The 27,539-nt window shown below is 44.5% G+C and overlaps 1 protein-coding gene across 1 annotated transcript in view; it reads right to left on the bottom strand.

Annotated features, from left to right (window-relative positions):
- The window catches only part of LRRC56 (leucine rich repeat containing 56), a 95,631-nt gene that overhangs the window by 38,965 nt on the left and 29,127 nt on the right, over positions 1 to 27,539 (bottom strand). The window contains exons 4-5 of the mRNA XM_074996001.1: positions 22,789 to 22,876; positions 15,098 to 15,158 (exon numbers count right to left, since the gene is read on the bottom strand). Coding sequence (XP_074852102.1) covers positions 15,098 to 15,158; positions 22,789 to 22,876 — 149 coding nt within the window. The remainder of the gene's footprint in view (positions 1 to 15,097; positions 15,159 to 22,788; positions 22,877 to 27,539) is intronic.

Below are 27,539 nucleotides of genomic sequence, written 5' to 3' on the forward strand. Positions count from 1 at the left end.
GGAATGAAGGGCCAAAGAGATTAAACTACCCATTTATTCCTGCAAGTGTGTCTTCCAAGGCATCTGTAAGTCGCCTTGTGAAGGCTTCCACTTCACAGGCTGAACCTTTTGTTGATAAGCAAAGGACTACAGTCTCTTGGCATAGCAAACCAGCACTTCCAGAAGCAATCATTTCACACATAAGCCTCAGCTTGCGTGTGTGAGGAGTGCAAACCGCGTTCCAAAACATGCTTTTTACTACCCACAGATACAGAAAGAACTTGTGCTAAGAAACCAATAGCTACTCACATGGCCATTGCCACTGATTTTGCCATGTTCACAGGCTGTGAAGAATGTGAGAGAACATAGAACATTCATGAGAGCTTAAAGCTGCAGTTCAAATTGATTTTGGCTCAGAAAAATGAACAAATCAAAGGCTGTATCTAGACTAGCCCCGAACTTTGAAGGGGGCGTGGGAATTAGGGTGTTGTGAGATTACTAATGAAGTGCTGCAGTGCATATGCAGCACTTCATTAGGCTAAATCTCCCCTGCAGCAACTTCCAAGTGGGAAACTTCAAAGTGCCAGATTGCATGTAGCTGCAGGTCAGCCGTGTGTATTTCAAAAATTTTGAGGAGTAAAGTGACTTCTGAGGAGCATGGGCACCTCAAAGTACCCACAGCTGACCTGCTGATACACGCAAGCCGGCTCGTTGAAGTTTCACACTTTGAATTTGCTGTGGGGGAGATGTAGCCTAATGAAGTGCTGCATATGCACCACAGCACTTCATTAGTAATCTCCCAACACCTTAATTACCGTGCCCCCTTCAAAGTTCAGGGTTAGTCTAGACACAGCCATACAGTCTGAAAACTATGCTCCAATTTTCTCTGCATAGGATTGGCCAGTGAATTTCAACCACTGCAGTATATGTTCTTGTCAGGGTGCTGCAACATCCTTCCAACTTATACAGAATCATTCATGATTTCTTTTGTGAAATCCAGTTCTCCAGACAGGTCATCGTTCTTTGACATGAGGGGGAAAAAATGATTTTGGTTTACAACAACTAATGATATTTTGAAAAACAACATATTCTTCTTCTGATCCATCTTACTGGTTCTTTGGGGATTAGTCCACTTGAGCCAAAATTCAATTGGATGGAGACCAGATTACAAAAAAGGCAAATTCTGCTCTTATTTTTGCCAGCCTAAGTATGGAAAAGCTCCAGTGATGTTAAGGGAGGTACTCCACACTTACGCAAAAGCAACCTTGAGCAGAATCTGGTGCTGAGTGTCTGTCAGTGGGAACAATGCATGCTTTAATTTGGAAGCTATGCAGATCATTCAGCTCAATCACAAAGCATGTAAACCACCCAATTTGCAAACAATAAATGTTTTCTAAACACATACATCTTTGTTTAATGAATCCTAACATGCGATATTCTTAAAATCATTTGAGAGTCTGTTCTTTTCATTCGTAGAGAAAGTCATCCTAAAAATGAATGTTAGCTATCAGCTAACTTGCATCATTAAATACAGATTTTAAAATAATGACCAAATTATTGGCTTCCTGCTTTAAAAGAAACAATAGCCCCACAGATCTATAGAGATCAAGCGGATTTATTAAGAAGCTCAACATCATCAGTGATCTGGTCCATATGTCAGTATATAATGGTTTGGTTTGTACGGGTAATTTTACTATCAGAAGCAAATTGTTTAAAGTTAGTATGTTACTTAAATCAATAACATATGCTTAAATAGGAAGTTTACATAAGTGTCATTGTTCTCTCAAATAGCTATAAAGCATTCAAAACTGTAAAACGGAGTGTGAGTCTGTGTGCATCTCTCGTTTTGAAGTCCATGCCAGAGCCCCCAACTCAGCAAGTAGATAAGGAGATATCCTTATTTTTAGGGCCATACCAAAGTCACAGTCTATTTTGGTCAATTTCATTCTCATAGGAATTTTTACTTATGTCCCTGCAGCGCCCCTTTGCAGCCAAAGAGACTCCATGCAGGGGCAAACATCTGGGCTACGTCTACACTAGCATACTACGTCGAAGTAGCCTATTTCGATGTAAGAACATCGAAACAGGCTACTTGGATGCGTATTGTCTACACATCCTCCAGGCCTGGTGCCATCGATGTTCAATGTCAAAGTAGCAACGGAGAACGTCAAAAGGAGCCGCCCCGGAAGGAAATGCAGAGCATCCACACACACAAGTGCTCCCCGTCAAAATAAGGGGCCAGCAAAGCCTCAAGCTGAACCCTTAAAGGGCCCCTCCCAGACACACTTGGCCTGCACAGCACGAGATTCACAGAGCTGACAACCGGTTGCAGACCCTGTGTGTGCAGCATGGACCCCCAGCTGCAGCAGCAGCAGCCAGAAGCCCTGGGCTAAGGGCTGCTGCACACGGTGACCGTAGAGCCCCGCAGAGGCTGGACAGAGCGTCTCTCAACCCCTCAGCTGATGGCCGCCATAGAGGACCCCCCCATTTCCAAGTAGCGGGATGTGGATCGTCTACACATGCCCTACTTTGACATTGAACATCGAAGTAGGGCACTATTCCCATCTTCAGATGGGAATAGCAATTTCGACGTCTCGCTGCGTAACGTCGATTTCAACGTCGAAATAACACACGGCACGTGTACACGTGACGCGTGCTATTTCGACGTTGTGCCGGCTACTTTGAAGTAGCCGGCTAGTGTAGATGCACCCCTGATGGCAGAACTGGAAGCTTACTTTGTATTTTGCCTACATGTTTATCAGAGCATATTTGATTCTCCTTTGTCTTGCACCTTGCACCTTCATTTACACCTTAATGCAGTGGGTGAAAAAGGCTCCCATTCTGATATGTTAATACCCTGCACCCACTTTGCACTGGTGGAAATGACTGGCCTTGGTGCAAGGCAGTGGTGAATAAGGCCCAGACACGTGTTGTCAAAAGCTTATTCTTACATTGAAGTGCTATGCTGCCGTAATGCCTAATATTTTATCCTCATTTTGCTTTCCAAACTGTACACAGTCTTTTCTTGACAAGTGTTTGTAATCTTGCTCTGCAGCACCATACACAGATTCTGAAAATTAAATGACAATAAGGCTTTATGGAGCTATTTTTAATCTACAGGTGGAAAACATCAACGGAAAGCAAGAGTGCTCAAGTCACATGGGTTGAAAAGGAAACTTATGTCTGCACAGGGCTTGGGTTTAGTAACAGTTGTGTTATGTGAAAGTCTATTTCCATTATTCTTTACATGCCACTGGGGACTCACATGTCATTATGACTGAAAAGAGGGTGTTGTTGGGTATCTTTTTGGCCCAGTGTCTGCTGCTGAATGTTTACCAGTAGGGTTTTCAGGCAACCTTCACACTAACTAAAATATTTATTTTCTAAATATTGATGACAGTGTTTCTAATAGAAATATTTTGTTTTTTTTTTCTTGCTTAACTATTCAGCTTTCGAGTGGGGGCAAAAGCATTGTATAGCAGTTTTTTTTTCTATAGAGCTCAAAGTATCATTAGCCTCCATTTTATTAATGGGGAAACAGAAGCACCAAATGGCAATGACTGGTCCAGACACACAGCAGTCAGGGGGAAGAGCTGGGGGACAGCACCCTGGTCTCCTGGCACTAAGGACAGCACCTTATTTACTGGAAAACTTTACAACACCAGCCACAGAGTTGCTCTAATTTACAATCAATAGCAAGAGCTCCCAAGGAATTGCTGCAAGTGCCTGTGATGGGTCACTGGAGAGAATGGACGCTGGCCATATCCCCTTCCCACCCCCAACACTTCCCCTAAACTGGAGCTGGGTAGGTGTAGATATGGCTTCAATATCAGGGATTCCATCTGCTGCAGCAGCCAGATAGCTCAAGTTCAAGGCTGAGGATCTGAATCAGAACCTACAATTACTCTCCATCTTCTCTTCAAACTCTTTTTCTTCTCTGAATCTCACTGCTGCTGGTAGTTACTTGTCTTGAGTGGTTGCTGTCCACACATAAGCTGCGTCTACACGTGCACGCTACTTCGAAGTAGCAGCTCCAACTTCGAAATAGCGCCCGTCGCATCTACACGCATCGGGCGCTATTTCGAAGTTAACTTCGACGTTAGGCGGCGAGACGTCGAAGTCACTAACCTCATGAGGAGATAGGAATAGCGCCCTACTTCGACGTTCAACGTCGAAGTAGGGACCGTGTAGACGATCCATGTCCCGCAACGTCGAAATTGCTGGGTCCTCCATGGCGGCCATCAGCTGGGGGGTTGAGAGATGCTCTCTCTCCAGCCCCTGCGGGGCTCTATGGTCACCGTGGGCAGCAGCCCTTAGCCCAGGGCTTCTGGCTGCTTCTACGGCAGCTGGGGATCTATGCTGCAGGCACAGGGTCTGCAACCAGTTGTCAGCTCTGTGTATCTTGTGTTGTTTAGTGCAACTGTGTCTGGGAGGGGCCCTTTAAGGGAGCGGCTGGCTGTTGAGTCCGCCCTGTGACCCTGTCTGCAGCTGTGCCTGGCATCCCTATTTCGATGTGTGCTACTTTGACGTGTAGACGTTCCCTCGCTGCGCCTATTTCGATGTTGGGCTGAGCAACGTCGAAGTTGAACATCGACGTTGCCGGCCCTGGAGGACGTGTAGACGTTATTCATCGAAATAGCCTATTTCGATGTTGGCTGCACGTGTAGACGTAGCCATAGAGTGGGAAAGCAATGTATCCAACCACTCTAGTAGTTTTAATCTGGAAGAATGTTCGGACTAATACATAGACAAATTCGTTACGAACAAGGAAGCTAGAAATACTCCTGCAAGCAATGGGTGAAATTGTAGCTTCACTGAAGTCAGTGGCAAATTAACTTTGCCTTCAACAGGGCCTAGATTTCACCTGATGAGTCTTGCCTTTCATAGTAGGGAAATCTATGAGCATTTTTTACTAGGTTAGGATTGTTCTGCTGGCGGGCACCAGCAGGGATAACATCATCACCAAAGCTGTGCTTCAGGGCCAAATTCTGTATTCACATATTATGTTTTTTCAGACTGGACAACCATCACTGCATCCACTGTAGCAATCATGACATAAGACTTCCAGCACTATTTACAAATATTTTGTTTCCCAGTTCAGGGTCTATCAGAGTAGAACCCCATTTTATATGAAATCCTGCTCATCTGAACTAACTGAACAAAGGTTGTTTCAAATAAGATTGGGAAATCTCACCAATACACTGGTATTGTAAGGGGTGATGACTGAGTTTTAATTAATTCAGATTTTTGTTAAATTTAATAAAGTTATAATGTACCCTGAAGCGGAAGTCTCTGAAATGTAGTTTTAATTTAAAATGTTCTCACTTTCAGGTGCTGTCAAAAAACCCAGAGCAGAATAATTGGCTCGATCAAAGCTGATGTACCTGGAATGAGGAATAACAATACTCTAACACATGAATGTATATGTGTGTGGGTGGGGTACATGTAACTTTCTGCTAATTTACCTTTGATCTTGAAAATTGCTTGTCATTTTATCCACCTGGTAGTCTTTTTTTTTACTGGTAATTCAGTATTAATAATGAAATATCAACAGCTTTTACTAAGCTTCCACAAATTTAAAAACAGCCAGATTTGCTGAAGTGTTGCTTGTAAACCAAAAACAGCCCTGGGATTTCTTTTCTACCTTATGTTGCTACTCCCACCTTTGCCGCAGAGTTGTGCTTACAAAAGCTGTATACCCCATAATGCAGGGCTCCATTTGGCATTCCCAACTTTAACAGTTAAAAATAATGTACAGAATGTAAAGAATAATAAAGTGGTCCAGAATTTGGAAAGTGGTCAAGGTCTGCACTCTTCCCTGATATTAATGAAGGAGGTGCAGAGTCTGAGATGGAGGTTGTGTGCAGAATGGAGCTAGGAGTAAGGGACTGTGGTGCAGGAAAGGGTGCAGGGGTTTGGGCTGTGACTTGGGGCAGGGGATAGGGAGACAGGGGTGCAAGGGTTTGGGCTGTGCCCAAGAGCAGGAGGGAATTCTGACCTGGGACAGGGGATTGGAGTGCAGAGTCTGGGAAGGCATATGGGTACAGGAGGAGGAGCAGTGGATTAGGGCTATGTAGGGGTGGGGCTCAGGGCCAAAGTGGGAAGGGGGCCCAGCTCCCTGCCCTCAGAAAGGGTGGGGCCAAGGGTGAAAGGGGCGGGGCTTAGGGCAGTCAGCCCTGTGACCCCCCACCTCACTCTCTGAGAGCCATACATGGAGCAGCAACACAGTGCTGCTGCTGCATTTCAAAAGGGCCCAGAGCTCTGTCTACTCCCACTGGCAGCAGCAGCAGTCAGAGCTCTGGCCCCTTTGAAAGGCCTAGCCACAGGGCAACTGCCCCATTGGTGCCCTCCTCTCCCCACCCCACTCCTCCCCCTGACCCGATAGCAGGCCTGTCCATTTTGAAACAAGCCTTTTTGATTTTTCATTTAGGGATGTTTAATTTCAAAATGGTCGAAACTTTTTGTTTCAAAACAGTGTTTCATTTAGCAATTTAGCTAAATATAAAAAGGTGGGGGGCAATGAAAAACATCCAGAAATTACCTGAAATTAAAAAAAAAAAAAGAGAGGGAGGGTGGTTTAAACAAATTGTTTTGTCTGATCCCCAGTTGATTTTTTTTTTTAAATTTCTCATCAAAAAGTGGAGAACTTTTCTTGATTTTTTTGATTTCTTCCTGTAGTGGGGTGACTGCCCCACTCCTGCAGGAAAGAGGTTAAAGTGGTCTGGGGTGAGCCTGTGTAGCACCCCAAACCAATAAGAAATGGCTCCTGGGGAGCCAGAGGGCAGCTTGCTGGAGAAGCCCTGTATATAAGGAGTTGCTCAACAGAACAGTCAGGCTGCATCTAGACTTACCTTGAAAGGCGATGGCTGTTTCGCTATTTTCAGTATGCCAATTGCGTACAAAAAATCAACTTTGCAGCCATCAACTTCTGTGCTTGTCTTCACGGCAGAGGGTCGATGGGAGTGCTCCTCCCATTGACCTTCCTTACTACCATGTGGCTCTAGTGGAGTTCCAGGGTCGACGTGGACCCTGGAACACATTGTTTCACGCATGTGTGAAACAGCACCCCAGAAGATCAACCCAGCCTCTATCTGGAAGATAGCAAGAACCTAGTGTTTGAATCTTAAAGTTCTCCTAACATGATTTAGGTATGGTAATTACCACTTCATAACCTGTACACAGGTGACTGATGTAGTTTAGGTGATGTATGATGCAAAGTGGAGCTGGTGAGGTCATGAAGTCTACAGGAAAGACAATAAGCGAACAACCTGTATTATTAATTGGGGATCTGGTAAGAGATTACAAATGACTGTGAGGCAGAATGAGTATGTTCTGGGCTGATCCCATGACAAAACATGGAAAAAATGTGCTTGCAACAAAATTGAATAATGTGGCATTGACTTTTCCTGATATACATCCCTCCATGATCACAAGCCAAACAAAGGTGATTTATAGATATACAATATTTTAAAGGTACAATGTCAACTAATTACAGATGCCATACTAAAAACTGAATCTGTACAGAGTCAGGAGTATGGGAACAACAAAATGAATAAAGGCAGAACCTCTCTCATCCAACACCCTTGGGACCTCACTAGTACCAGATGACAGAATTTGCTGGATGATGGGAAATCAATATTTTCTAGCACATTACCAATATGTCCACTGCTTACTGGCCTCTTAGAAGACAATTAGGGATAAATTACAGCTAAGTAACAGCACAGAACACTGAAAGCCAGGACGGGTGGTTGGAAACAAACTGTATGGGATAATGGGAAATTTGACCATACCCATGATAAGTGGCTGTCTGGCTAACTAAAATTATGGATCATGGATGTTGCTGGATGAGAGAGTTCTGGATTAGAGAGGTTCAGCCTGAAAATGGAAATCTAAACAAAAAAGGATCACTTATTCCATTAAGGAAATCGAGCCACCTCTGGAGGGAAGGGAGTGTTCCTAACATTGTGCCATAGCACTACACACCACACTGCAAGGCAGGAAGTGAAGAATTCTTTTTCCAGGAATTCTGAAATTCCAGGAAGAGTTTAGGTGAAAGAATGTCATTATCCAGATTGGAATGCAGCCTGAACACCAGAGTCAAAGAATGCTGTGGTATTTCTAATGAGGAAACTTGTTTTATGTCTCATCTACAAGATAGCTCTTTCATCCGCATGACACCATTTGCAACTACAGAGAATATTGGTAGCAAGTCACAAGAAGACGTGCCGCTCCTGAATTATGAACACTGCTTCCCGGAGGTGTTGATTAATTTCTTTTATACAAGTACTGACCCATCTTAACCATGTCTGACTTGTGCAACCTATTAAGATCACAACAGAAACTGGCCACTGTCAAAGTCAGTCCAACAGATATAGCAGAGCTATAGGCAAAGAAAAAGATGTTGTGTGATATTTTTGGAATAGCAACAGGTCTTTGTCTTGTATGAGCACACTGAAGCTCAAGCACTAAACCAATTGAATTTTAAATATTTTACAGAAATTAGACTCTCAGAACTGATCATATGTATTATCTGCATCTTCCAGTGATGTTTCATGATATTTACCAAGAGGCAAATAAATCTGAATTGCTTAATTTCCCCAGTTTTGCGACCAGCAGAAGCCTTGTATTCCAGCCTTATAATTTTCTATGAGATGTAACTGCTTCAGGAAAAATAAAAGCTGCAGACAAGCAGACCTGCTGGAAGAAAGCATCAAAACCTGCAAATTCCCAATTACACTATTTTGTGTTTTCCTACCTATTTCTGTAAGGACATTCCTTTTTTGATGGCTGCTTGGACTACTGTTGTCATAAGGTTGGGAAGCTCTACACTAGCAGCAGTCACTACTCAGTCATTACTCCCTAGCTCTCAGGTCTTTGAGATTCCTCAGTGGTTGACAATAACCATTCTCCTTCATCACTGAATAAAAAGATTACTAGGCCTAAGTTCACATAAGCCAACACCAATATGGTGGTTAGAAAAGTTGCAGATGCAAACAGTAAAAGCTGGGCATCTAAATCCTTGTCTGCAGACACAAACCCATTTGTTATTATTATTTGTGTTGAAGTAGCATATAGACCACAATACAGTTGGGGGCCCCACCTTGCTGGGTATTATCCACAAATCAAGAGACTTCACAGAACTGACACTTCCAGCTGCTGTAACTGATACGCTAGAACTTGGTCTTGCAACATATTGAATACTATGTGCTCTTTCCAACAAAACACTTAAGCACATGGTTACTTCAGCATATGAACACTTACATGAAGTTGGCAGGACTATCCAGACACTCTAACATAAGCATGTGCTCAAATTCTTTGCTCGACTGGGGCCAGAGTCCTGCCTATTCCAAGCACTGAAAAATCACAAGAGAGGTTTTCCTGTGTCTCTTACAGACCATCAGACTGGCTCACACCCATGAAATTAAAACACAAAACCAATATAAAATTAACAATTTTTTACTTTACTTGCCTTTTGTCTTCTGGGAGTGAAATCCTGGCTCCACTGAAGTCAACGGCAAAGTTCTCACTGACTTCAATGGGACCAGATTTTCATTGAGTCTGTACGATGCGCTCACATCACATTTTTAGGCTTTTTTCTCACAGCCATGAGGGTTAGGGTCTTTTTAAAAAAAATAATGTGGAGATTCTCATGTAATCAAGTGACGCCAGCAGCTAAGCTTTAAGATTAACATCGGATATTGTGATAAATGTGTCAGAGTTGTCAGTTTCACTTCTCAGAACCACGGCTGTCCTTCGTATTTATATCAGAGAGGTAGCCGTGTTAGTCTGTATCTTCAAGAACAACAAGAAGTCCTGTGGAACCTTACAGACTAACAGATATTTTGGAGCATAAGCTTTTGTGGGCAAAGACCAGCTTCAGCAATGCATGAGTGTTTAGTATGTAGGGGGCCCTGTGCAGGATTCTTAAACTGGTGCCCCACTGACCCCAGAGTGTTGAGTGGGCACAGCCCCTGCACAAAACCTGTTCAGAGGCCAGGTTACTTCACAGCTGCCTGCTTGCCTACCCCACAGATAGACACCCTTATATAAACTACCAGGTCTCGAATTACATTTGTGTATGAAGTTGGAGAAAATTTAAAAACTGTTTTAAAATGTAAAAATAAAAATATGAAAAAACTTTTAATATAATATATTTATGGTGTCATTATTCACCCTCCTGAACTGGACCCCACCCACATCCCTCCCTAGACCACAGGCACTAGTGGTGAGGGAATAGGGCAGGGACAACTGGGTCTCTCCCAGTTGTGCTGGTGGTGGGGAAAGAGGTAGGTGGAACTGAATCCCCAGTTGCTCCAAGGGGCCCACGATGAGGGGGTTTATCTGGAGTAGGTGGCATCCACGGTCCATTCACAGGATGCTGGTGCTCTCTCCAGCCCAGCATGGTCCAGGTTCCACCTTATGCTCCTTGGCCTCAGCAATCAAATAGTGGTGCGGCCAGGGTGAGCCACCGGGGCAGAGGAGCTGCACTGCAGCATCCTCCATGAGTGCTACCTCAGACTTGGCTGGACTCTGAGAGTGCAAGGAGGAATTAGAAGCCATGAATTCAACAGCCAGAAACTGCTGGGCCAGTTGCCAGGCCACATTCCCCCACGCTCTGCTCGCACCACCAAGTGGTACGAGCCTTCATGGGAGAGTGGGGCCAGAGCAGAACTGCCAAGTTTGAGGCTTCTGGGCCCCTCTCTGTGTCCCCCTCATTGCTGGTAAGAAAAGCAGATGGGTGAGGGGAGGGGCAGGGAGAAGGCAGCCCTGTAGCCACTGTCTGAGAGCTTCACACATGAAGCTGCATTAGGGACACCTGAAAACCTGGTGTCCCAAAATTTTCTGGTCCCCTATGCAACTGTGTACATTGTGTTTGCCTAGGGATAGTCCTGCTCAGAACCGAGCAGTATTGCACCACCTCCCAGTATCCCTGTAACTTTTACTGGGCCTTAGTGCACCATCATGTCTCTACCCTCATTCAGTTGTACATGGACAGCTCCAAACTGCATGTAACACAGACTGCAGCACCAACAAATGTAAACGTGTCTGGATTTGGATTAGAGTTCTACTCTATTCCTACTCCCCTCCTACACCCTGTGCTGATGTGCACCTCTCCCATCTCAGTTAAACCACATACCTGCAGTAACACTAATTTCAGCTCCTCAGCTGCACATGTTAATTCTCTATTGTAAGCAATTGCAAGAGTGAGGTTTGGAGAAGCCCAACTGTCTTGTAGGCTGCAGTCCCTTCAACAGAATGGGAGCTTGTGGGTAGTAGCTAGTAGATCAGAGATTTCAGTTCGGTTAACTATTGCTTTTTCTATAAAAGTTATGGCAACACATTACTGAGAATCTATTTCAGTTTAAAAAGAGAGCCTTCCAAGACGGCAAATGTCTAACATTTTTACAGAAGTCCTTTTATTCATCACTAAAATTAGAATGAAAGCTATTATATAAAACATATAGGCTATTGGTAAGAACAGGAGAAAACACATTAGTTCTGAAACATAGTTCTTTTTGACATTATCATTAGGAAGACATGTAATGTGTCATCACAAAACAGTGAAAGAGTCTTTTAATTCACACTCACTCACATTCCACGTTTCTTCCTTAATTATCAGTTCATAAATCTAGAGTTTCTTGGCTGATACAAGAAGGATAGAGGTAATCAGTGGAAATCTCATAAAATCAGTGGAAAGTAGCAAATTAACAAGGACCTGGGGTAATTGCTTTTCATCATATACTAGATTAACACTCAGCAACCTTGATCACTTCGTGGCACACTTCAGCACTCCCTCATAATTTCATGGCACACTCAATATATATATAACCCAATCCACTCCCAGAGCCAGGCATCCCCAGCCCTCCTGCCCTAACTCAATATCCTCCCCCATCTCCAGAACCAGGCACCCCCAGTCTCCTGTCCAGAGAGGAGCTCTTTTTAGTGCACGTGCATAAGTCTATGTGCCTGGCAGTAATACAGATGTACTCTCAGATGCTTCAGCAGGCACCCAGCATGGCATCCTGCCAGCCTTGCCTGTAGTGCTTTGGCCTGTGCCTCAAATTGCATGCGCTTCTCCCACGCAGCGCTACAGTGCATGCACAGAGCAACTGATGGCATTCCCGGCATGAGGCTGGGAGGAAGAGCCACCTTTACTGGCTTAAATATCTGCATGCAGCTCCAGAGCTGTGGGTTGGCCACCCATGATTTATTCAACTAATTTTAAATATTTCTTCTCTAAATTTGACGGCACACTAAGCACCGCTTTGCAGCACACTGGATGGGGAGCACTGTACTAGATTCTCAAACAGCATTTCCATTTTTGAAAGAGGTCTGCAGGAAAAATATTTAAACTGAAAAAAAAAATACAGATACTTGAAAACCTGTGACATACATGGTATATAATAATAGCCTGCACCTATAAAGTGTCTTCCATTCTGAGGTATCTCAAAGCAACGCAAACTTTATGCACTACCCTAAAACTACTCATTAACTTATGAGTAAGGCTCTTCAGTTGCATTCCCTACCAATGGAATCATAAAAGGTGAGCTAAACTAAAGAAATGTCAGCCTATCGAAATGATTCCTGAGTTCCACAACAAACTCCTTTTCAGCTCCAATGTACTATATAACTAACCTGTGTTTCCTCACAGTCACATTTACAACTTTAACTGCAGTGTGAGGTTGATGAAATAAATGACAAGGTTTTCTGGGTGCCTACCAGTGGGTTCCTAATTTCTCATTTACGCACCTCAATATAAGTGGTTTGATTTCCAGGAGAGGCCTTTTCTTGGTTTCAGATTTTAAGGATTTTTTTTTATTATTTTCCATCTTAAAAACACGAAATTTCAGACAAAAATGACATTAAGAAACATTCGAGGTTGCCTGCATAAGCAGAGAAGTTGCAAAGTGGCTATATGCATCACACCTCGTCTTGTGCACGCATTAGGATACAGTCTTTAATACAGTCCACACACTTCCTCCCCACTGCAAGTTGAATCTGTTCTGTGAGGCTCTGAGCTCCCCACCCTGCACTGGGAAGCCGGTGCTGACAATCCAACCACTCAGGGAGGGAGCAGAGCTGGAGCACCCACATGGACTCCCCATAGAGGGAGTGAGGGGTGAGCTCTGAGCCCGTGGCCCACCTGCAAGACTGTTGTGAACCATTAGTGGTCCCCAGACCCCTCAATGCTGAGGGCTGTACAGATGACTTCTTGAGATTTCTTCTGGTCCTACACTTCTACGATATACTCACCATATTTTCATTGTTCAAACAATGGTCCAGTCTATCTTTAGCAGCTTAGCATTTATGACTAAAAATGTCTCTGCTGTTTTTCAGCTTCCTATTCCCAGCCAGTCTCCCTTTTTATAATGAAAAAGTGCATTTCTCCCCCACTTTCCTTATATTCAAAAATATACAATTTCTTATTTGTTCTTTTAAAAAAAGAATTTACCTTTTGGACAGAAACCAAGCATGGAAAATTTCAATCCAGAAAGTGAAATTTCATGGCAGTTATGAGGGACTAAAAAAGCACAGTGTTAGGATGGAAACCATTACGTGCCACATTAATTATAATCGTCATAGCTACTCTCATGATAGCATCTATTTTAGGATGTTGTAATAACAGGTATTAGACTGACATAATACAGATACCCAAAAATATAGCTCAAGGAGACAGAATGTGCTTGTGTGGGCACTGCCCTCAAGTACTCCAGGTTTACCAAACCAGGCTGCTGGAGACCGGAAGTAATGTTTGAAAGCCACTGCTGTATAAGGCTAGAAGAGCTGCCTCTTTTTTTTCTTCCTACTCCAGCTGGCAGAATTGTAGTCTGGGTACGCTGGCCTCTCCTTTGCCTATTCTCTGTAATTTCATTTAATTGACGTGTAGAAGGCATGCTTATTTAAAAGAGGTGTGGGCTGGCTTCTGCTGGTACTTCTGAGCCTGGTCAGTGTCATATATAATAAAGCAGATATCCATCCAAAACAATTATGAATATTTGATCAAATTACTGCTAAATTTAAGAGTAACTCTGTTTCCAAGACCAAAAGAATGTCAGGTGTCAGGAATTATTTTGTTAAATCTTTTCTTGCCAGGAGTCAGATTCCTCAAGCAGAAAGATAAGACCAAAATCTCCCTAAAGCTTCAATTGAAGTAAATTGGACTTAAGGACATCATTTAAATGCTTTCTTGAATTGGGGCCTAAAACCACTAGACCAGATCAAAATAAGCATCTAGCACCTAAGAATGCTGCCTCCTGGGTCTGCTTCCTTCCACCCACTCTCCCAAAAAAAGAGTTACAGTTTGACACAAAGAAGTAAAGAAAGAGTAACAGAACTTTCTACCCTCTGGGCTCAGAAGGAAGGCTCTTTTCCTGAGAGAAAGAGAGAGGGCATTTTGGAGCACCCTTGTTTAGCAGCTCTAAAGTTAGGTGTCTCTCCATGCCCTGTGAAGCATTTCTTGAGCTGTCTGGCTTCATTTTAAGCCCCACCTCCAGATGTAGCATGCTCTGCAGGTGGGGTAGCTGAAGCCACCTGGGCCCAGATTTGTTCCTTAACCCCTTTACTCCCAGGCTACGTCTACACTAGCCCAAAACTTCAAAATTTCGAAGTTTACTAATGAAGCGCTGAAATACATATTCAGTGCCTCATTAGCATGCCGGCAGCCACGGCACTTCGAAATTGACGTGGCTTGCCGCCGCGTGCCTCGTCCAGATGGGGCTCCTTTTCAATAGGACCCTGCCAACTTTGAAATCCCCTTATTCCAAACAGCACAGAGGGCTAGTATAGACACAGCCCCAGTGTGGTGTTTACATACCCCACCAAAGTAACCCTTCTGACTACAGACTGGGCTGAAATTCTGGCCTCACTGAAGACAATGACAAATTTCCCTTTGGCTTCAATGAGGCTAGGATTTCACCCCAGCTCTTCACTTAGGGTACACAGGTGTAATACCCCTAAATCTGTAGGTTATTGGTTGTATATAGAACTTTCCTAAACTGTTATTAAGGGATGGGAGAGAATGAAAGCCGCAGAAATCAATATTTTGCCAGGAAAAAAAGGTGGAAAAAAAAGGTGTCATAATTAGTTATTTCTATTCCAATGATGGTTTCTTTCTTACCTTAGGGATACAAGTACACTGTGGTTCAATTTCAGCTGTCTCAGATTAGGGAGATAGGCACCTGCAGGATCAGTACAATGAATCAGTTTATAAGAATTGGTTGAAGAATAAAGGAAACATATGTCCAACCTTACATGCTCAAACAGCCCACATATTTTGAAATCCACTTTTGACCTGTCCTAACCACATCGAATATGCTAAGCTATGTTTGTTTGACCTCTCAGAAATTTAATAGCCTGATTTCAGTTGTGCAACATTCCATCCTCTGCAGTCTCTTGTTACAAATATGTTTCACGTTAACTGCACTGGCTTCCTAGTTACAACCTTTGAAACAGCCCCTCTAAAAAGCACCACATGGCATCATTCCCCATAAGAACAAATAATGACAGAAGGTTTGTTTGGAGGTAATCATGTGTTTCTCAGTCTGATTTTACATCTTTATTGACTAACCATGATGATTATTTTGAAGTGTTAAGGAATATTTACAATATCTGCATGTGCAATCTGTGTGGTGAGCTGGTGGGTGAATGTCTGTCTGTCTGTGCAGCTTGTTACTTTGCAGAGCCTGAGCTTGTGCTGTGCAGAGTAGAGCAGTTTGCAAGGTGTGAATTGTGAATTGGGGGAGTTCCCTGCCAGGTGAGCCTTCAAGGGCTGAATAGACTGGAGGCAAGGCTTTGAGCCAGGCCTGACCAGCCAGCAGCTCTCCCTATAAGAAGGGAGCTCCCAGCGAACAGGGGGCAGCAGCTAACAGGGAAGGGAGTTTGCCTCTGGGAGTTTGCCGAGGGAGGAGCCCCGTGTGTGTTTGTCCTTTTCAGGTATGGTGTTCCACCTGTGCCCTGCAAGGCAGCACTACCAGGAAAAGAAGTCTCTGAAGAAAAGAGCCTGAAGAGCGATGGGGGAAGGTGGACCTGGGGGCACTAAGAGCAGCTGGGGGGAGAGGGGCCAGTGCAGTGAGGAGGGCGGACATGGGAGCAGATGGGGGTAGTGGGTTGGGGAGGATCCTATGGTGATGGTAGCTGGGGGGGGGGCAAAAGGTAGGGAGGAGGGTCCCGGGGATATGAGGTCATGGCTCCACAGGGAGCTATGGTGACTTGTGGTGACATTGAGGTATGAAGTAGTAGGATCCTTAACCACATTCTCCACACCCCACTGCCTTGTGGGTTATCCTGGGAAGGAGAAAGGCTAAGGGAGTAAACCCTGACAGAAAATCTGGAGTGGAGTCCGAAGGCGGTTCGGTGTCAACTTCTGGCACTGTTCTAGGAACTCCTGCAGCTAAGCTGGTACCAGACGTGGAGGTTATCCTCTCCTTTGGACTATATCAGTAAAGCCGAGAGGGGGACACTGGTGTCTGGGCAGCCCAGAGTCTCCATAACAAATGCCCAGGCTCGCGCCTGGAGAGGTACTCCAGCATCGCTGAACAGCATTGCATCAACACGGGAGGCAACAGTTACCGGTTATAAGCTCTTGCTCGATTGGCGTAGAGAACGAGCGCCAGAGGTTGCCTTCGATGGTGGGAGAGATCCTCGCATCTCACTGGACAGTCACCGCCCGCCTCAAGCTGGGCAGCCCCCAGCCAATAGGGTACTGTCCCGCCACAGTTCACCTGCCTCGCTGGGTGTGTGAGGCTTAAGGTTCCTGAACCTGACAAGTGACTGAAATTTGGGCACCAGGCAAACCAATAAGAAAATCAACAAGAAATGAGAAATATCAACAATTCAAGCTTGCTTGCTGGAATGTGCGGACCCTGCTGACCGGCTTGACTGAAGATCTTCAGGCCATCAGTGACACCCGAAATACCGCTGTTATCAACGAGGAACTGAAGAGGCTCCGAGTTGATATCGCTGCACTGCAAGAGACGTGACTCGCAGATTCAGGATCTCTAAAGGAAAAGGACTACACCTTTTTCTGGCAGGGTAAAGCCCAAGAAGAACCCAGAGAGCATGGTGTTGGCCTTGCTGTCAGAAACACCCTTCTACAAATGGTGGATTTAGTCATGGGCGGATCAGAAAGACTTCTTCGGATCACGTTTCAAACTTGCGCCGGTCCTGTCCACCTGATCAGCGCTTATGCCCCAACCCTGTACGCCACACCAGAAGTAAAAGACAAGTTCTACGACGTGCTTAGTGCTGCTGTAGCGCAAATACCTGCTCGTGAACAACTGTACATCTTGGGTGACTTCAATGCAAGAGTTGGACCTGATTGGGCCTCATGGCCTTCCTGATTAGGACACTTCGGTGTGGGAAAAATGAATGACAATGGACAGCTTCTCCTTGAACTGTGCACGTACCACAATCTGTGCATCACAAACACCTTCTTCCAAACGAAGCCACAGCACAGAGTGTCGTGGAGACACCCACGCTCGAAGCACTGGCATCAACTAGACGTGGTCATCACTAGGCGTAATAACCTCAAAAACGTCCTTCTGACACGCAGCTGTCATAGTGCTGACTGTGATACAGATCACTTGCTAGTTTGCTCCAAGCTCAAGCTGAGACCCAAGAAGCTGTACCGCTCTAAACCCGCTGGAAGGCCCCGCATTGACGTCAGAAAGACGGCAAACTCGGAGAAAGATGAAAAGTTCAGAGAGACCCTCCAGGAAAATCTGCGCAGTGGCTCTGGGGGCATCGATGCAACATCCAAATGGCAACATCTGAGGGATACAGTTTACAACACGGCCTTGTCGGTGTTTGGAAGAAGAGCTAGAAACACGAACGACTGGTTCGAAGCTAACTCTGATGAGATGATTCCAGTCATTGAAAAGAAGCGCGCTGCACTCCTGGAGTACAAACGCTCACCGAACCTGAGTACCCAGCAAGCCCTTAGAGCGGCCAGAAGAACAGTACAGCAGACAGCCAGGCGCTGTGCCAACAACCACTGGCTCCAGCTATGCAGCAGCATCCAGACCTGACTTTGGTAATCTCAGAGGAATGTACGAGGGTATGAAGAAGGCATTAGGACCCACCCAGAACAAGAGGGCACCTCTGAAATCCAAATCTGGTGAAGTCATCGCTGACAAAGCCAAACAGATGGAGCTCTGGGTTGAGCACTACTCCGAGCTGTACTCACACGAGAACGTTGTGGTTGACGCAGCCCTTGATGCCGTCGAGCTCCTACCAGTAATGGACGAACTGGATCAAGAACCGACTGTGCATGAACTGAAGACAGCCATCGACAGCATTGCAGCAGGAAAGGCCCCTGGTCAGGATGGTATACCACCAGAGGTAATCAAATGTGCCACGGACACTCTCCTGGAACCCCTGCATGAGCTATTGTGCCTGTGCTGGAAAGAGGGTGAGGTTCCACAGGATATGCGTGACGCTAACATTGTAACGTTGTATAAGAACAAAGGAGACAGAAGCGACTGCAACAACTACCGTGGAATCTCCCTCCTAAGCGTCACTGGTAAACTGTTCGCTCGCGTCATCCTTGGCAGATTCCAGAAGATTGCTGAGACGGTGTACCCCGAATCGCAGTGCGGATTCCACGCAGAGAGATCTACCGTTGACATGGTCTTATCTCTAAGGCAGCTGCAGGAGAAGTGCAGGGAGCAGAGAAAGCCACTCTACATAGCCTTCATTGACTTGACCAAGGCTTTTGACTTGGTCAGCAGGGATGGTCTGTTCAAACTGCTCCACAAGATAGGCTGTCCTCCACGGTTACTCAAGATGATCCAGTAGTTCCATGAAAACATGAGAGGAACCATCCAATATGACGGTGCATTATCGGATGCTTTCAGAATCAGGAGCGGCATCAAACAAGGACGCGTGCTTGCTCCGACACTGTTTGGGATCTTCTTCGCACTCCTCCTGAAGCATGCCTTTGGATCTTCAACAGAGGGCATCTTGCTGCACACAAGATCTGATGGGAAACTGTTTAACCTTGCAAGGCTGAAAGCTAAGTCTAAGGTGCGAGAAGTCCTCATCAGAGACATGCTGTTCGCAGACGATGCTGCTGTAGTGTCTCACACAGAAGACCAGCTTCAAAAACTGCTGGATCGGTTCTCCAAAGCGTGCAAGGACTTTGGGCATCAGCATCAACCTAAAGAAGACGAACATACTCGGTCAGGATGTTGCTGAATCCCCATCAATCAGCATTGACAACTATACGTTAGAGGTCGTCCACGAGTGCGTTTACCTCGGGTCCACCATCACTGACACCCTGTCGTTGGACACTGAGCTAAATAGGAGGATCGGAAAAGCAGCCACAACTCTGTCCAGACTCAGCAAGAAAGTGTGGAATAACAACAAGCGGTACACTCACACCAAAATGCAAGTCTACAGAGCCTGCATCCTCAGCACCCTCCTTTATGGCAGCGAGACTTGGACCCTGTATGCCCACCAGGAAAAGAGGCTGAACGTCTTCCACTTGCGCTGCCTCAGGCGCATCCTTGGAATATCATGGAAGGACAGAGTTACCAACACTGCCGTCCTCGAGCAAGCTGGAATCCCAACCATGCACACCCTCCTCAGGCAGCGTCAACTCCGCTGGCTTGGCCACGTCCACAGGATGAAAGATGGAAGGATTCCAAAAGACATCATGTATGGTGAGCTAGCCTCTGGCAAAAGACCTCCCGGACGCCCCCAGTTGCGTTACAAAGATGTCTGCAAGAGAGACCTCAGAGAGGTAGACGTCGAGCTGGACAACTGGGAAGAACTAGCAGACGACCGCAGCAGATGGAGGCAGGGGTTACACAAAGGCCTTCAGAAGGGCGAGTTGAAGATCAGACAGCTAGCAGAGGAGAAGCGAGCGCACAGAAAGCACAACAAGGACTTGCCAGACACCCACTACATCTGCAAGAGATGAAGCAAGGACTGTCACTCTCGTGTGGGTCTTTATAGTCACAATAGACGCTGTAAATGAAGACCTCAATTGAAACTTTAAAGGGCGCGATCCATAGTCTATGCAGACTGAAGGATGCCTACTACTACAATATACACACCTATGTTTTTTGTAGTTTGCTCTTAGCTGCCTTCTTCTACATTTCTCTCTATGATACCTCCTACTCCATAGAAGAATATGCTATTATTCCATCACTAGTTACTTACAGCCAAGTCATAGTTCAAAGAACTGAAATCTACTTACTGTCTATTCTTCTAAATGTGATTCTTGAGAAATTACACAAAAGGTGCTATCTTATTTGACACGAGCCCATCAAGTTATTGCATTGACCAAGATTGAAAATTGCATTTTTTTTGTAATTATCTACTTTCATATATTTTCAGCATTTAATTTATTTTTACTGCTTGGTCTGTAAGTTTCATTATAATGAGTAACCTTCAATTATAGGACTATCATGCGATTAAAAATTAATCATGATTAATCACACAATTCATTGTGCTGTTAACCATAATAGAATACCATTTATTTAAAACATTTTAGGATTTTTCTATATTTTCAAATACATTTAAATTACAACATGGACTACAAAGTGTAGAGTGCTCACTTTATACTAATTTTTTCCTACAAATATGTGCACTGTAAAAAACAAAAATGTATTTTTCAATTTCTCATATTAGTAATGTACTGCAAATATGTGAAATGCATCCTAGAATGGTCATAGAAGCTGACTGAGGAGCTATCTGAGCCATAAGCTATTATCTTTGAAAAGCCATGTACTATGGGAGAGATTCCGGAATATGTGAAGAGGGGAAATATAGTACCCATTTATGCAAACAAAAATAAGGACAATCCAGGGACTTCAAACCAGTCAGCTTAACTTCTGCACCAGAAAACATAATACACCAAACAATAAAGGTACCAATTTGCAATTTGTTTAGTCTGGAAAAGAGAAGACTGAGAGGAGAAATGGTAACAGCTTTCAAGTACTCAAAAGGCTTGTAAAAAGAGGAAGAAGGAAAATTATTCTCCATAACTGCTGATAAGACAAGAAGCAATGGCCTCAACTTGCAGCTAAGAAAGTTTAGGCTGGACATTAGGAAAAACTTTCTAACTGGCAGGGTGGTTAGCCACTGGAATAAATTGCCTCAGGAGGTTGTTGGCATCTCCATCACTGCTCATTTTTAAGAGCAGGTTAGACAAACACCTGTCAGGGATGGTGAAGATGGTGCTTGGTGTGAGTGGGTGACTGCTGGGGAGGGACAAAAGGGGAACACTGGCCATGTGACCACCGCCCCAGTGATTCTTCCTTGCCCCGCCCTCGCCCTGGGACAGTCATGCTTCTTCCTGATCTGCCCCCACTCCACCGCTTCTCCCAAGTCTCCATCCTGCCCCTGCTCTACCTCCACGCTGTCCCCTTCTCCACCTCTAGCTCCAAGCCCTCCTCCCCCAAGAACACAGCACTAGGGACTAGTGAGGCACCTGGCATTGGTAGCAGGGATCAGGCCCCATTCCACATTCACCCGCAGCAGTGGGGGCGAGGGAGAGATAAGGGGAAAGAGGAAAGCAGAGCTCTCCTCCACCAGCTTCCAGTCATGCTATGATGCTTCCCACTGCCAGCTAGTGCGAAGGGTGGTTCCACCCCTTCCCTGAAGCACCTTTCCCGAGGGACACAGCTCAGAGCCAGTGGAACTGAGCAGACAAGAGCCAGTGAGTGCAGGGGGATGGGCCCAATCCCTATGACCGGTGCCAGCTCCCCTGCTAGTGTCCTAGGCCATGTCACTCAGGAGAGGATGCTTGAAGAGAGGGGTGGAATCACACACACTCACTGGCAGGAGGAAGCAGAGCAACACACCTGGGAACCAGTTGGAGCAGAGTGAGCTAGGACAGATTGCGCTACTTCCCAACTCTACCAGTGAATGAGGGAGCAGGGGGAACAACTCCTACTGTGGCACCGACCCCCTCTGCTAATCTGCCAGGCTACCCTTGATCCTGTGGGACCCCCGAAAGCACAGGGTTCAGGGCAGTTGGATAAACCATCCTATGGACAGGATGGCTCTGCCCATCAGCTGCTGGCCCCTTGCCCCTGCACCCTAAGATGTTTTGGGGATGCATGACCTTTTGTGCCCCCATATCACCCCTACTTGGTCCTGCTATGAGTGCAGGGGACTAGACCTCAGGACCTCTCAAGGTTCGTTCCAGTTCCATTATTTCTAGGATTCTATACCAAGGGCCAAAAGGATGGACCCATTGCCACTAAAAAATCCCAAGTAAAATCTGCAGGGCAGTTCAGCAGCTTTGTGTACCTTGAATAGCATAAAGCAACCATAATAAACCAAAAAACTTTGCACATGCTATTTTAAAGATTACAGGTGTTGACTGCAGCTCTTCATGACTACTAGAGTTGTGATTTTGAAGTTGGTTCACAAATCTTTTAACAATCATATCCAGGAATGGGGGTCATTAAGCTAGCTTGGAATTTTCCTATTTGTTTTCCATTGAGTACAGCATTATTAATCCAAGCAGCATAAATTCAAGCATGAAACCAGAAAACAAAATCAGCTAAACCTTATTGTCCAGATACATGCAGCAAAAGCTGGATGGAGCTGAAATTTAACTGGTATTGTTCATCCCATTTACATACAACATTTTTGCTTCTATTCAGATCTTCACAGTAAAAAGCAGAGATAAAACACAGGCATCAGTCAGCATCTTAAGAAAATCTCTTATAAGACCGTATTTCACACATTCCACTACTTTGTGAAACATCAGCTCCTCGTGTTCAGAATGCTGCTGCCTAATGAAAAACAAATAAAAAGATAAGAGATTCAGTACAGGATGAAGTGTTTTCTCACCAAAGTTTCCCAAGCTGTTCTCTCTAGTGTCCACACGCATCTCTAGAGCCTTCACTTGCTGCAGATCGTCCACCCCTGTTAGTGCTTTCTGTAAGATAAGAATAGATGTGAATTGGCAGACAGCAAGGCAGATGTCAGACTGGAAGCATTTCTGCACCCTTCTCCCAATCAATACTTTGGCAGCATGTTCTCCACATTACAATGGCCACCTTCTAATCGATTGCAAATTAATTCTGGCAGTAGCTTCATATCACTCCAGATTGCATGTAACACCTGCATTGTTGATAGTGACAAAAAAAAATCTGCATTCATCACGAAATTCACCCTCACACTGAGACCCAGCACAAGAACTATGCACTAATTAAGTCTATTTGAAGGCTTATTTTATGGTCTTAAGTGCTACATAAGCATTGTGTGACTTTGCACAAGGAAGAATTTCACACTCAATACATCCTGCAACCAAAGACGTGCATAGAGAGATTAATAAATTTTTTTCATAGTTATGCTGCTTACTTGCACTTAGGCAAAGACTGTCAAAAGTGCCTACTGATTGTAAGTGCCCATTCTGAGATGTCTTAATGGGCACTCTTTCAGAAAATGCTAAGCATTCACCTTCTGAAAAACCAGGGTCCTTTATAAAACTGAGCACCCAAAATCTTTACTCACTTCTGAAGGTCTTGGTCACAGGGCTAAGTCCTTTGAAGTTCTAAATAATATGAATGGAGTGCATTCCATGTTTTGCAAGAGGCACTCAATGTGTCACTGGATCAGGCTCAAAATGATCAAAAAGTGCCGACAGTCAATGTACCAAGATGACCAACAGCCTCCGTGGGCCCCTGAGCGAAGTGCATGTGGCAGGCAGCTCCTCACTACTGGAAGAAGAAGGGCCAAGGGCACAAGGGGCAAGGCTAAGGGCAGCCAGCTCTTAATGCCACTTATAATGCATCATGCTGCTCCCTCCTACACTGCAGACACCAGCCCTTCGCACTGTCTGGAATGTGCAGTGCAGTGCTCCAGCACCGATTTAAAGGTTCTGGGGCTCTGGCCTCCAGCACTGTTACTGCAGCAGCAGAGATGGCCAGAGCCCCAGCCCCTTTGAATCACCATGTCCCAGGGTGACTGCTTCCTTTATCCGCTTTCCCCCATTGATGGGCCTGCAACATACATATGCACATTGGTATTCAGCTTTACAATATTTGAGTTACTCTTTGCGCTTGTATTAAGCAGAAGATGAGGGAGTAGAAAGCATTTAGGTGTTCCCACACAGGACAAATTTCAACATAAAAAAGTTAAGGCGTACTTTCTTTATTTTGTTTTAATCCAGAGAATAACATTAGTGGCAGGGAAATTATTTATGGAAAGACAACATGCTAGAGGCCACCACTGCTCATGTACTTTGGAAAAAACACAAACGTGTAGTTCCCAATCCTCAAAGTTATTTGGCCACCTCATTCACACAGATTTCAATGGGAATTATGTGTTGAAATACCTTTAGAGACTTAACAAAGATGTGGGAATTACAATATTCCCATACATTTGGTCAAATTCAGATGTAGTGTAAGTGGACACAACACAGTTAACTTTAATGGGACCTTGTCCATTTACAGAGAGAGACTCAAACTCAGCCCTAGTCTATTTAAAAGTATCTGTTTATTAAAAAAGAACACTGTGTTAATACAAAACTAAGTTTTAAGTATTTATTAAACTAATTTTTAAACTATAGTTTTAAGAGCACTGGCTCCAATAAAATGTATAGAATGTGTTTTACCCCCATTAGATTTTTATCAGGCACGAGGGATAAAGGCATAAGGTGATAGTAGTCTAATGCTGCCCAAGCACATTCAGAACCTCATGGAATTTTCCCGCCACAACAATTACCCAAGTGCCCTTATACTCACCTCCCACAAAAACTGCTCTGCTCTGATGGAGGTAGTTGCTTCCATATCCCAGTGACGTTATGTTGTAGGGCACAGAGGACATTATGGAGGTGTTGAAGCTGATCTTCTCATTTGCTACTGTAGATAACCATGTCATCTATGTAACCTGTGTGCTGTGTTGTGGTCGTGAGGCTGCAGCACTTTGTTCACTAGCCTCTGGAAGGTTGCAGCTGCCCCATGTAATCCAAACAGCATTGTTATGAATTGGGAAAGGCCATGTGGGGCGGCAAAATCAATCTTTGCCCAGGAGTTATGCCTCAGGGATATTTGCTAATACTCTTTCATCAAACTTAGTGTTGATAGATATTAGGCTGCTCCCAACCACTCAAGCAGCTCCTTCATGTGAGGCATTGAGTATATATCGAACCAGCATAAAGCATTAACTTTGCAAAAAAACAATACAACAATTAAAGGAACCCATCAGGTTTTGTGACTAAGACTATGGGAATACACCACTCTGTGATTCCTCAACTACCCCATACAACTAATGCTTTTGCTATTCCTCAGATTTTTATGCACTCTGCTGAAAGCAGATATGCTGTCCAAAGCCTTGAGGAGCAACGTGTGTACAACTGTCACAGAAGCATTTCCAGATGTCTATTTGGTCTGTGCTCTGCTTACTTTGACAAATTTAAGAATTCCTTAACAGTGAGCTGATTTTCTGACTAAATATCTTTACTATATGTACAGGCTGGAAACACCCAGAATCACTGCACTAACTTTCATTCTACCACTTTGTACAAATGTATCGCAAAAGTTCCGTGTATCTTCCACTCTTCCTTCCAGCCAATATTAAGAGGTTAAGCTTAGTCTCCAAGACTTTATCAAGAGTGTGATTAAAGGAAGACGAGTAAGAATGGACTGTTTCATGGCCTTTATGTAGAGGGCTGGGCAGAGTATCGATGGTAGAGTTTGGGAAGGACGTGGATGGATCTTTTGGAGCAGTTTGCAGGATTGGAGTAGGGTAAATGCTTAACCACTGACCATCATATTTTCTGTACTGAGTTAGTGCGAGTCAGAGACCTCAAAGACAACTGACTTCAAAAGAAATTTACAGTACACAGGACCTTTCAAGCAGCAATGAAGGGTCCTGTGGCACCTTATAGACTAACAGAAAAGTTTAGAGCATGAGCTTTTGTTCCAACCCCTCCGACAGAGACAAACACCTACAGGATCTGCACCAAGCATTCTTGAGACTGCAATACCCACCTGAGGAAGTGAGAAAACAAATCAACAGAGCCAGACGTGTGCCACGAAGCCTCCTGCTACAGGACAAGCCCAAGAGAGAAACCAACAGAACACCACTAGCCATCACCTACAGTCCTCAGCTAAAACCTCTACAGAGCATCATCAGGGATCTACAACCCATCCTGGACAATGATCCCACACTTTCACAGGCCTTGGGAGGCAGACCTATCATTGCTCACAGACAACCTGCCAACCTAAAACAAATCCTAACAAGCAACTATACACCGCACCACAGTCACTCTATCTCGGACCCATCCATGCAACAAACCTCGTTGCCAGCTCTGCCCACATATACACACCAGCAACATCATTACAGGACCTAACCGGATCAGCCACACCATCGTGGGCTCATTCAGCTGCACATCTACCAATGTAATTTATGCCATCATGTGCCAGCAATGCCCCTCTGCCATATACATCGGACAAACTGGACAGTCTCTACATAAAAGAATAAATGCACACAAATCATACATCAGAAATGGCAATATACAAAAACCCATAGGAGAGCACTTCAATCTCCCAGGATACACAGTAGCAGATTTAAAAGTAGCTATCCTGCAGCAAAGAAATTTCAAGAACAGACTCCAAAGAGAAATTGCTGAGCTACAATTCATCTGCAAATTCAATACCCTCAGCTCAGGATTAAACAAAGACTGTGAATGGCTGGCTAAATACAAAAGCAGCTTCCCCTCTCTTGGAGTTCACACCTCCAGATCTACTGATGACAATACAACTCAGCCTGCCTGACTGAGCTAACCTCGTTATCCCCAGCCTTGCTCTGGCCTATTTATACCTGGCCTTGCAGATTTCCAGGACCAGCATCTGAAGAAGTGAGTTAACTCACGAAAGCTCATGCTCTAAACTTTTCTGTTAGTCTATAAGGTGCCACAGGACCCTTCGTTGCTGCTACAGATCCAGACTAACACGGCTACCTCTCTGATACAGGACCTTTCAAGAGGTGCTGAGCATATCCCAAGATCAGACCTTAATTTTCTATAATAAATTCTCACTTTTAATTTTATACAACAATTGAGGTTTTTGTTGGAGGGGAAGAGAGGTACATTTTTATACCACTGTTTGATTTTAATTTGTTTTAAAGACTCCCCTCTCTGCATTGGTGGATATACCAGAAGATCTACATGTTATGTAACTGATTCTTTATCGTGCTTACCCAACAAATGGTTAAGGCCAGAGTGATGCAACACTGAGGCAACAAACTCACGACACATTAAGAAGTTTTTAATTTGATGTTATAGTATGACATATCCACGTACAAATCAAAATCTGATTTATTGAAAAATGAACAAGATTTTTGTCAGGATATTTTCAGTATGCAATGCCGGATATTGTTGGTGCAGCAGGATAAAAACTCTATTACAACAGGTGCAAGTTTTCACTATACTGTCTAACAGGATTAAAATTAAGTAAAAATGCATAAAAGAAAAGACTTGAGACTAAGCAGGATCTTGGAGCACTTATTTGTTCCCCATAGTATTAGTCATACAGTAAATCCTTGATTTAACAGACATCGATATAAAGGACTTCAGAAATAACAGACACTGTATG

Source organism: Carettochelys insculpta, chromosome 6, assembly GCF_033958435.1.
Source record: "Carettochelys insculpta isolate YL-2023 chromosome 6, ASM3395843v1, whole genome shotgun sequence".
Classification (NCBI taxonomy): Eukaryota; Metazoa; Chordata; order Testudines; family Carettochelyidae; genus Carettochelys; species Carettochelys insculpta.